General features: G+C 33.9%; 1 protein-coding gene across 1 annotated transcript; it reads left to right on the top strand.

Annotated features, from left to right (window-relative positions):
* LOC109711277 (mitogen-activated protein kinase kinase kinase 1-like) lies at nt 5,749–12,150 on the top strand. Its single transcript, XM_020234235.1, has 8 exons — nt 5,749–6,562; nt 7,957–8,041; nt 8,240–8,302; nt 8,406–8,563; nt 9,803–9,878; nt 9,991–10,050; nt 10,544–10,648; nt 11,780–12,150. The coding sequence occupies exons 1-8, from the start codon at nt 5,844–5,846 to the stop codon at nt 11,972–11,974; spliced, it is 1,461 nt and encodes a 486-aa protein (XP_020089824.1). The 5' UTR covers nt 5,749–5,843; the 3' UTR covers nt 11,975–12,150.

The raw sequence follows: 12,167 nt of genomic DNA, 5'->3' as shown, positions 1-12,167 counted from the left end.
GGCAACGTCGCATCTCCGCCGTCCAATCGCCCGCAACCAACGGTCCGATCGCGGGAGGACACGGCGCGTCGGTGTCGGCGAAATCGGCGGGGATCGGGAAACCCGACGCCGAATTCAAAAGCGAGGACGGGGTAAAAGGGCGAGGCATTAAACTCGGCGATGGAGACGCTTCGGGGGAGCCCACGGCCCGAGCCAACCACCCTCTGATGCGCCTCGGATTTCTCACAGGTTGGAGATTGGACGGCCCTGATTTGATCCCATCTTGACGTCGCAGGGACGTTCACGTGCTCGAATTTATGTTCGGATCGTACGGCTCCCCTGTGACCTATTTTAAAGGGAGATATTTACACATCTAAAATTGACAGTGTCAATTTTGGAAAAGAATTTATAAAATTAGGTAAAAAAAAAAAATACAATACTTATTTGAACGATACATCATTTTAAATTAGTTATTTAAATTTTTAAAACTATAATTTTATTATTTAATCTTTTAATTATTTAATTTGAGTTGGTTGGTGATATTTTGACTTCAAAAATTAGATTTGCTGTTTATTTTCACAATTTAATTAGACATTAGTATACTTTATGTAATTTTCACAATTATAAATTTATTAAAATAAATAGTTAGGTTAAATTTTGTAGTCAAAGTATCGTTGTCCGACTTAAAATTTTTTAAAGGTTTGGTATCTAATAAAAAATAGTTTATAGTTCAGACAAATTTGCACATTAATTATAAATTATTTAGATTCAATCATTCAATCTTTCGAAATTTTAAAGAGCAATAAATACTATTAGTACACATATGAGATTTACATCTATAGAATTTTCGTTTCTTCAAAAATAATGCCGAAAGAGGCTTAAATCATCAATATTTTTCGCTTATCTAATAATCTAACAAAATAAATGAAAAGATTTGAAACACACTAATATAATGCCACCGCAACAAAGGAGAAACCTTTAAAATTAAAAATTAAAAGCAAAGGGTCCACGAATACATTGCATTAACATCAGGCTAATAATTCTAATAATAATAAAAATAATAACATTTTCTCTAATCACCAGGCACACTGGAGAGCACGTGGGCCGTACGGGGGATTGACGAACCCACGCGTAGTGTGATCGGGTTGTGTGAGCTGACGTGCCACGTGTCAATTTGTGGTTGGTCGAGGGCAATTATGTGTGAATGATGACACCTGTGATTTGCTGCGCGCAGGAGAGGCGGGCTTTTCCCAAGCAGAGAGAATTGATTGTGCCAGATCAGCGCAAGTAACCGCCAACAAAGGTCAAAGGGTCAACCATCGGTTTTTATTTTTTTTTAAAAAATTGAATAAACTTTAATTTGCCCCATCGCACCGGAGGCCCGTTTGGTTGGCGGTATAAGCAGAGATAACGAAGGTTATCCTTGCTATTCCGCATAACAAAATAATTTTTGGCCATAATATTTTATTCTGGTCAAATTTTATTATTTCCGGCTATTCCGAAATAGCTTAGGATTTATTATTCCATCATTTTGATGGAATAGTACTATTCCAATATTTAATTTCAAACTTTATTAAAATTATAAATTAAATTAAAACTAAATTATATAAATATAATATGTTATATATTATAATATCTTATTTTTATTATAAAATTATTAATTGTACTATATTAATACATATTATTTATATTTAAATATTATAATAAAATTTATAATAAATTATATTTAAATATTATAATAAATTCTTTTTATTAAATTTAAGTTTAAGTAGAATTTTAAAAAAATTTATACATTTATTATAATAAATTATTTTTATTAATTGTTTCCACCCCTATTCTTATTTGAAAAAATTAAAAATTTTTAAAATTTATAATTTATAATCTCAAAATTAAAGTTTATAATTTTAAATTTTAAATTTTAAATTTAAATTTTGATATTTTAATTTGAAATTTAAAATTTGATATTTTATATTTTTTAAATTTAAATTTGAACTTAAATTTAAAGTTTGAAATTTAAAATTTAAAATTTTGAATTTAAAATTTGAGATTTTAAATTTTAAATTTTAATTTTAAATTTTGAAATTTAAAAGTTAAAATTTTAAATTTAAAAATATATATAATTTAAAATTTTAAATTTAAATATAATAAGAAAGGTAATATCATTATTTTTTATTTATAATTACCCACTTTAATTCTTATTCTATCTTATCTAAGCAAAAACTATTTTTCTTATATCTAGGAATAACCCAATTTTTATCCAAACGCAAAATTGATCTAATCTCCGTTTATACCTCAATTTATACCTATTCCTAGGATAGCCACTTTTTGCTTATCCCCAAGAACACTTTAGCTTCAAATTTTCAATTATTATTTATCTGTGCGGATTTAGTTAGTATATTATATGCATTTACGTAACTACAAACTTATTAAAGTAAGTAATTTGTTTAAATGTAGTATTCGAAGAGCCATCGAATCACTTAAATGAAACCAATTGAAAGGTTAGGTATTAAAATCAAAATTTTGAAATATTAAATAGTCGAATCAAAATGGTTGTTTAACTAGACCTAGTTAGGCAATAATTCATAGTAGAAGCTCTTTTATGAATTCATGAATGTTTCTTGAATAAATTTTAGTAAAAATGTATAAAACTTATATGAACAATAGACCATTTTGGTTCGACTATCTAATCTTTCAAAATTTTGATTTTACTATCCAACCTTTAAATTTGTTTCATTTAAGTGATTCAATGGCTCTTCGAATATGAAATTTAAGCTAATTTCTTACTTCAATAAATTTGCAGTTTCGTAAATTGCATATAATTTATTAACTAAATTCGTAAAGATAAACGAAAAATTTAAATTTTGAATTTAAATTTCACTAACTGATTCAAATCAAATAAATTAAAAGATCAGCTAATTATATCAAAACTTTTAAAGGTTAGAAAGTTAAATCCAAATGGGTGATAGTTGAGGTAAAATTTATATATTTTTATCTAAATTTTAAATTCAGGCTGCAAATTAATATGAGTAACGCTGTACTTACTAACACTTTTACAAATTTCTTGCAAGCATATTATATGGCAATAGTTCATTAATGAATATTTATGAATCACAAAACAAAGGCAATAAATTTAGCCATTCAAAATTATGGTTGGAGTACTCGTTTCCTCATTTTAAAAAAATAAAAAAAATAAAAATAAAAGATAAAAAATACAGAACTTATCTTAACTATGAACCTTATTGGGTTAGCTATTCGACCTTTCAAAATTTTGTTTCACTATCCAACATTTCAATTTATTTAATTTGAATCAATTAGCGACACTTTAACTATAAAATTTGAATATGCCATTCATTTTTACAGGTATGGCTAGTATACTTCATGCAATTATCGTAACAATAAATCATTAAAATAAGTAATTAGCTTAAATTTTAAAGTCAAAATACTATTAACCGGCTCAAATCAAACAAAACTATAGTAGAATCAAAATTTTGAAAGATTAATTAACCGATTTAAAATAGTTTACCAAAATAAAATAAAAAATTTTCATCTACCAACTTATTAAGAGAAGTAAATGGGCCTGGATTGTAGTGGGTATTATTGGGCTGAGAGTGAATTGCATGCCAAAATTGAAAACCCTATTATAAGATGTTGTGGTGCATGTTAATTTGAAAGTGGATATATATTTACTTATTTTATTAAAAAAAAATTTGAATTTAATGTTCAATGAATCGATGAATCGATAGAGGGTCAAGCAGGTTCTATAATTCTATTAGTCAAATCTGAATATCAAATGTCCAATAAACATGTTAAACAGGTGGACTAATTTCTAGTTCAAATTCACTAAATAATAATATATTATTAATACGAAAGTGATATAACAGTATTATAGTTAATGGTATATAAATAACTAAGATATCGTATTATTGCCATATCTGCAACGCATCACTAATTACTTAAAAAAATTACACTATAAAATTTAATATAACAATTTAAGAAAATTAGAATAAATAAAGAAGAATAAATAATTAGAATAAATTATATTTACTTTTTTTTGAAAATTATGTTTGACAATTACTGACGCATCACATGACGCAATGACTATGTGAGCTCTCCACCGTTGGCTGCTCATCCGACGGCTCACATCCAATCAAAGAATGTTTGGTCAGCGCGATCAAAATGCGCGCCCGTTGACCATTATCCAAATACGACCATTTCACCACACCCATCCTCCTCTCACGAGCTGATTATTATCGATAAGGATAAACCTCAACTTTTACCGGTATGGTTTAGTACATTTTTACCTGGGCTTTTTTTGCAAATAGCCCCCTTAGAAAATTTTATTTCAAAAATGGTCCTGTCAAAATTTAAATTGCAAAAATAGCCCTGTCCCTGCCACGTGGGCGCCACGTCAACGCCACGCGGGGAGTTGGGGCAAAATTGAACACGGTGAATCATTCACCGTGTCCAATACAAATACCCATATTTGTATTGGACACGATGAATGATTCACAGTGTCCAATATAAATACCCATTTACCCAAAAAATGATCAAGGCCTAAATAGTTGTATTGGACACGGTGAACCATTCACCGTGTCCAATACAAATACCCATTTATATTGGACACGGTGAATGATTCACCGTGTCTAATACAAATACCCATTTGTATTGGACACGGTGAATGATTCACCGTGTTCAACTTAAACACCTGGCCCAGCCTCGCCAGCGTGGCGCTGACGTGGCGCTTGCGTGGCAGGATCAGGACTATTTTTGCAAATTAAATTTTAATAGGGCCAATTTTAAAATAAATATTTGTGAGGGGGCTATTTGCAAAAAAAAAAAAGCCCTTTTTACCTTTTTATTTTGCACTTTATTTTACTATTCTATAATTCAAATAAAATATTTTATTATTTAAATTTTATTTTTTGTATTATAGTAAAAAATTTATGTTAAATATGACGTAGATTTAAATTATCTGATTATGATTTAAAGTTTTATTAATAAAGTTATCGTCAAAATTTTGTTACGGTGCATAACAAGTACGGATACACCGGGTGCAAGAAATAATTTCTTAACTAGGACGGCGCCTTTCCACAATATTTAAATCTTTATCCCATTTATTTATTTATTTATTTATATCCGGTTTATTTTCAGTACACAATTACACACACAACGACTTCTCTTCTGCAAGGGAGCTGCTTAGTCAACAAACCGGACAAAAAAAAAAAAAAAAAAAGCAAAAGGAAAAGGCAAATTGCACTTTTGGTCCTTAAACTTTGGAAACGCGTTAGCATTTTGGTCCTCAAATTTCAACTTATTATTTTTTAACTCAAATTTCTGAATTATTCTAATTAAGTCCTACAATGTAATTTAATTAGTTAAATATGAGTAAATTACTAATATAAAAATAATGTGAAAGTATTTTGATTGATTATATAATAATAATTAAAATATTATATCACATATATCTCTACGGTTAATTAATTTTTGGCAAACTAAATTGAATTGTAAAACTTGATTATTTTAATTGATTATGTAATAATAATTAAAATATTATATTACATATATCTCTACGGTTAATTAATTTTTGGCAAACTAAATTGAATTGTGAAACTTGATTAGAACAATTGAGAAAGCTGGAGTCAAATATTCTAATAACTTAATTCAAGGATCAATGTGACAGGCAGTACATAGTTTGAGGACCAAAGTGTAATTTACCCAAACAAACAAAAATACAAAAAAAAACAGCTGTACAAAGCTGCTTGAGCTCCTCCTTCCTCCTCCATCGTTATCCTGCTTTTCCTCTTCTTCTGCCTCTTCCTCGTCGAGGAGAGAAGCGAAGGTCGAAGACGACGACGACGACGACGATGGACTACAAGCGCTCACCGGGATCGGGGCGCCGGCGACTCGAGCGCATCAACGCCATCAAGAACGTGGAGTACGAGTCCTCCTCCGTCGACCTCGAAGCCTCCGCCGCAGCCGCAGCCGCCGCCGCCGCCTTCGCCGCGCAGAAGAGCTTCGGGATCCGCGGCGGGGTCGACGGCGAGGTCGACCTCCTCTACCGCGCCTTCGGCCTCTCCGGGCCCGAGGACTTCGCCATCTCCCACTCCGTCTGGGCCGCCTCCAAGACCCACTCCGACCTCCTCCGCCACCATCCCCCTCCCTCTCCTCCCCCAATCCCGAAAGAAGATGCTAGTGTTAGGGTTTCGATCGTCGGGAGCGGCGCGGATCCTGATGGAGCCGAACGTGGCAAAATTAGGGCTAATTTACCTCCCCCGGCCGAGAGGAGATCTCGCTCTTCGAAAGAGAAAGAGGAAGTTGCGGGGGACGGAGACGATGAAGCGAAGGGGACGAGAATGGGAGTGACTGCGAGAGGTCTCGCGGAATCGACTTCGAATTATGAGAGGGTTGTACCATCAGGTGCGGAGAATTCTCCAAGCAAAGGTGATGAGTCTTTGAGCGCACGCACTGCAGGAGCGATCACCGTATCGCCTAACGGGATGCTCAAGAGGGTGATCAGATCATGGACTAAAGGGGAGCTTCTTGGTAGTGGATCCTTTGGAACGGTTTATGAGGCCATCAGCGAGTAAGCCGCCATATATTTTTTGTTGTTAAATTCACATTTTCCTTCATTCTTTTGATCTTAATTATATTCAATTATATTCAATTACATGCATCCTATTCTTTACAGCTGCTCATTCCTTGTCAAAATTACTTGTTGCACTAATTCAATGTTTTGGTATCTAATTTAGTTCCACATACGTAGGAAATTTTAAGCTGAGGTATGTATACAGATAATCAAACATGTAGAACAGTTAATAAGCTAGACACCAAGGAAATTGGATTTTATTCTCATTACTATAAATGGCATTTTACTCATTTTTCTTATTGTAAAGGACTCAAATTATGTTTATGGTAGGCTTAATGATTACACCCCAATGACCCCATCAAGTACCTTGTTTCCATTTTCAGATCAGTTTGGAGTTATGTTCATACTATAACAGAGTAGGCATAAGAATAACCAGTGGAGTCTACTCCATCTAGGTAAGGAAAAGTGATGGATATCCATGGACTAGCTAATGGGCCTATTGAACACCTTGGATGAGTTCTTTATTTCTTTAGATCAAAAGTACCAGTACATTAATGGCTTGTTTGGTTCACCTATTTTGGACTATGGAATCGGAATGAGATTCATTGATTTCGATAGTTATTGTTTGTTTTGTAGGAATCGGATTCCCATTCCCAGTCCACGCTAGAATGGGAATGGCCTAATTCATTTATAGCCCAATCCGGCTATGACTCCAGGATTGGCCCATTCCAAATTAAACCACTCGAAGCCTTCTCTCACAAATACCTTCCCCTCCTCTCAATCCGTCACTCTCCTCTCTCTTAATCAAAATGCTCTCTCAAAACCCTAGATGTTCATTCCGATTTCCATTCCAATAATAAACCGAATATTTTTGGATAATTCGTCATTCCATTTTCCATTCCAATGCAATCCAATTCTATTTTCTATTACTATTTCAATCACGAAGCAAACATACCCTGATAGGAAAGATTAGCATGGGTAGGAAAAGCTCTACATTCCATCGGACTACTCATTGGTTTCTATCATGATTCTTTTCTAGGTAACAGTTTTGCCTGCTATGTTTTATCATCTATGGATGATATGAAGATAAAAATCTAGATGATAATATGAAGGTAAAAATCATCATGGTATAAACCTTCTGCCATGATTTGCAAAACTAAATTTTTTTTTAACCCACTATTGTTGGCTGTTATATTATACTTATATTCTCATTCTATCCTAGCTGTTTATAGAATATAATAGTGCTCATATATTTATGTGAACTCGTAGTGTTGTTGTCCATACTCCTGCAGCCAATCCCAAATTCCTTATATGGGCAATTTGGCATGTAATACATAGTTTTGTGAGCACATATCCATATCAAACGTTATAATTTACCTTTTTTATTCCAGCGACGGGTTTTTCTTTGCTGTTAAAGAAGTCTCCTTACTTGACCAAGGAAATAACGCAGAACAGCGTATTTTTCAACTGGAGCAGGTGAATACATGTCGTACTCTTTAAAATAATTCTTGAAGAATTCCTTTTATATGTTGTGGTAATTTAGTCTGATTGTTCTTGACAAACTTTTTTTTTCTGCTGTTCAAAAATAAAAAAATTACTGGGTACTCAATTTTAAAGTGTGACATCGTTTACAGAAATTTTTCTTATGTCCTAATGCTGAGCTTCTGATTTCAGGAAATCTTGCTTTTAAGTCGTTTCCAACATGAGAACATAGTTCAGTATTATGGAACTGAGAAGGTATTTTAAGTGTTATCTGCAGTTGGTCATGACAAATACCTATTTTCATGTTAAAGAGACTTTCTTATGGATTCTTATACTTGTTTATTCTCTTGTATTACAGGCAAAAGCAACATTATACGTCTTCCTTGAACTTGTTAGTCGAGGCTCTTTGGCATCTCTGTATCAGAAGTACCGATTGCAGAATTCACAAGTCTCTGCATACACAAGGCAGATTCTACATGGGTTAAATTATCTACATCAGCGCAATGTCGTGCACAGGTTACTAAATTGGAGTGTTATGTGATTTGTGTGCTGATACTCGTGCATTTAACTATCTTGGATCTTGCTTGCTTTTGCATGATAGCAACGTGCTACAATGTTTTAACTAGTAAACTTGTTACCCTGTAGTACTTAATCTGTAGGCAAGAGATGGTGATGTTTATTGGAATAGATATGTCAGAAAGTAAATAAAAAAGTGATGCATTTTCTAATGAAGCCAAAATAGAAAAGCAGCGTTGTTGTTGGACCACAAGTTAATACACATGCCAATATGCCATGATATGATAACATAAAAAAACATTACTGTAAAGTTGCAAATGTCTACATCAGAGATAAGGATGCTCATTATGCTTAAATTGGCCCTCATTTTATGCTCTCTCTATATATATATATATAGAGAGAGAGAGAGAGAGCATAAATTGGTTAAATTGGTTGAATAGTATAATCTAACTGGTAAAAAAAATCAAAAGGGTTAATCTAACAGCAGAAAACTTGATAGTACCAAATGTTTGGTACTATTGATAGCATAGCAGCCGGACTCTATATATAGAACTAGGCTGGAATACTAGCATATATGTCTTTTGCCCAAACTAATTATCTTGTACTTATTGCCATTTATGGAGTGTGAAGAGTTGACTATACTTGAGATATAGTTGCAGAGGAAATGGCCTTGCTTAGGTCTCATGTGAAGCTTTAAATCATTTACTTTTTGTAATAAAGTCGTGCACAAATGTATGCATTAGAGCTATAACATGCCAGCCTGACTATGGTCCTTCAGGTGATCCATAGAGTTTGTCAAACAGGGAAAAGTTTTGCCTTTCATATATTGATTACTAAAGGGTAGAGAGTGAACATTAAAGATTAAAAAGGTTTAGAGAGAACCCTAGTATGTCAATTGATTTTTTTTGCTGATAAAAAAGAAGTATTGCATCTTTAAGAGGGCTGATTTGGTCTGCGCCAACTGGCTTAGCTGGCACATGGCTACTTAGGATTTTTACAGTGACTAATGAAGATAAAGAGGACAAAAAGTTCAGAGCAAAAAAAACAGGGAAGTTATACTTGGGATAAGGGAGAAAATGACTTTGTTACCACAGTTAATAAGAAAAGGAGAAAACCACTTTCTCATGCAGCAAAAACTCATTTACACATGTATGATTTTTGGGCTTTGGAATCTATGTCTCTTATAGTATTATATTATGTCAATCTTCACCAACTCTTGCACATTTATTTTCTTTCCAGAGATATCAAATGTGCTAATATACTGGTCGATTCAAATGGAGCTGTGAAACTTGCAGATTTCGGACTTGCAAAGGAGGTCAAATCTATTCTTTTTTGCATTGACTTTCATGGCTTGGTAGCTTATGCTTGTATCCATTTTTAAACTGCATTTCAGGAGTTGGATTTTAACTTTTGTCTATGTATCTCAGACAACTATGTCAAATGGCTTGAAATCTAGCAAAGGAAGTGTCTACTGGATGGCACCAGAGGTCAGCTTGTTTCTGTCTTGTTTACATCTTGTTAATCATAATTAAAATGAGTCCAAAAATCATGTGGCCATGATTCATTGTTCATGATGCAGTTCTTGCAAGGCTCTCTACACGTTGTAGAACCCAAAATGTTAAAATTACTTTGAACTTTGAAACTGATTTGCCCTTTTGTTTTCTTTTTCTTTTTCGTGAAGTATGATTGCTTGCCTAACTTTTGTGGATATACTAAGAGTCCAACTTGAAACTAATTTCTCCTATAATAAGATAGAATGAGGCCAAACTTTTCTCCCTGTCGTTGGTAATTGGTCTATTACTATTGCTCTGATAGAACTTAACCATGATTTAACTTACATCAAGAACACACAACTCTTTGCACCGATTACTATTTTTGCGTATCTGCTTTCAGACAATTTTTATTTCAAAAGTTTGCTGCGGCCAGACTTTATATTCACCAGATTTTGATGTGCGATCTGATGCCGAGTTTGATTCACAGGTTGCTAGGGCAAAGCCTTACGGGCCTTCAGCTGACATATGGAGCCTCGGTTGCACTGTTTTGGAGATGCTGACTGGTCGGCTTCCTTATCCTAATACAGAATGGGTGAGTCTCAACTGACCAGTATTCGATATTTAGTCATACTACTATGAAGTCTAACAACTTTGATCAAAATTTTCACATTTCCGATAGCCATATGATATCTAGAATGGGGAATTTATACATAGTTTCTGTTATTAATGGTCTATTGAGATGAGCATCAAAGTCATAAATTAATCAAGAATTAAACGATTGTCATTCACTAATACCGGATTATGTACATCTCTTCACTATAATTAACTTGAGTTTGGAGGTAGCATGTCCTTTTAATATGGGCATATTAATAGGAATATCAACCTTTCTAACCACATAATAGCCAAAACGGATATTAAGCAGCTTGGCTGAGCTTGGCATGCACGAGTGATTTCTGTTTGGCTTTTCTAAGGCTTCGTTTGGGATTGCGGGGAGATTGCATTACGTGCTGTGAGAAAGTACGTTGGAAAAATACCCGGTTTGTTTCCGTACATAATATTGCGTTCCGCATATTGCAATGAGTCGGTTATGATATATTTTCTGCGGTCCCACCGGAGAACGCAGAAGCATATCCCTATATGCTTTTTTCTCAACTCCATTTTATCTAATAGCGTTAAATAGACCTCAATACCAAACTAAGCCTAAGTACTTCTCCATTATGAGCTCTATTTTATCAATAATAGTTGCAGGATTAATTGTTTCCTTTCACATGACTACAACAATCAAGAGACTTAGGACCTGATTACTGAACTACTGCATTCTTTTTCCTTCTTACCAGTTGTGAAGCATGTGCAAACATGTATTCGGAATGTCTAGTATGAAATACTGCAATAATGCCTTATTTTTAACCCATAGACCATAATCTGATTCCTGGGCAGACCTTTTCTGCTTCTTGTGAAGTCAAAGAAATCGTAGTGTGATAACATTATTTGAGTACATTTTACATGCAAGATACATCCCTCGACATAATAGAAAGTAATCACTGCTTCATATTTGCTATAATTTAGGGTAAATGAAAAGGTAGAAAAAGTTATTTGATTGGACGGATGAACTACTTTCATGAGTCTCACTGTTCCATATTCCGTATAGGAGACCCTTTTATCTTTTTGTTACTTCCAGAAATTTAAATCATCTGCCTTTCAATAACACTCCACCAATTCGCAGACTCAAGCTTTATTTAAAATCGGACGGGGTGAGCCGCCGCCTATTCCAGCTTCCCTGACAAGAGAGGCCCGCGATTTCATTCAAATGTGCGTACAGGTCATTCCAAGCCGACGACCCTCAGCTGCTGAACTACTGGAGCATCCGTTTGTGAAGAGGCCGGCTCCATCTCCTAGCAGCTCTGATCTTTCTCTGTAACAGAAAAAAGACAGACCTGGGCCACACTCATCAATTGTTATTGTTGGTTCTGTAAATAGTTGTGTTTATCTGGTGTTTTTCTCTTATTTTTAAGTGTATTAATTGCCAAATGGGACAAGTGTATGAGAAAGTGGAGAAGGAAAAAAGAAGTGCTTCCATTTACGAGCACCTTTCAATCCTCATTTGTTGCTTA

This window comes from Ananas comosus, linkage group 6 (genome assembly GCF_001540865.1).
Source record: "Ananas comosus cultivar F153 linkage group 6, ASM154086v1, whole genome shotgun sequence".
In the NCBI taxonomy this organism is placed as follows: Eukaryota; Viridiplantae; Streptophyta; class Magnoliopsida; order Poales; family Bromeliaceae; genus Ananas; species Ananas comosus.
This window is presented reverse-complemented; position numbering and strand designations above follow the sequence as displayed.

Coding starts and splice junctions, on each gene's coding strand:
- LOC109711277 (XM_020234235.1), top strand. CDS start 5,844: ATGGACTACAAGCGCTCACCGGGATCGGGGCGCCGGCGACTCGAGCGC. Junction 8,303..8,405: donor AGTATTATGGAACTGAGAAG/GTATTTTAAGTG, acceptor CTTGTATTACAG/GCAAAAGCAACATTATACGT. Junction 9,879..9,990: donor ATTTCGGACTTGCAAAGGAG/GTCAAATCTATT, acceptor TATGTATCTCAG/ACAACTATGTCAAATGGCTT.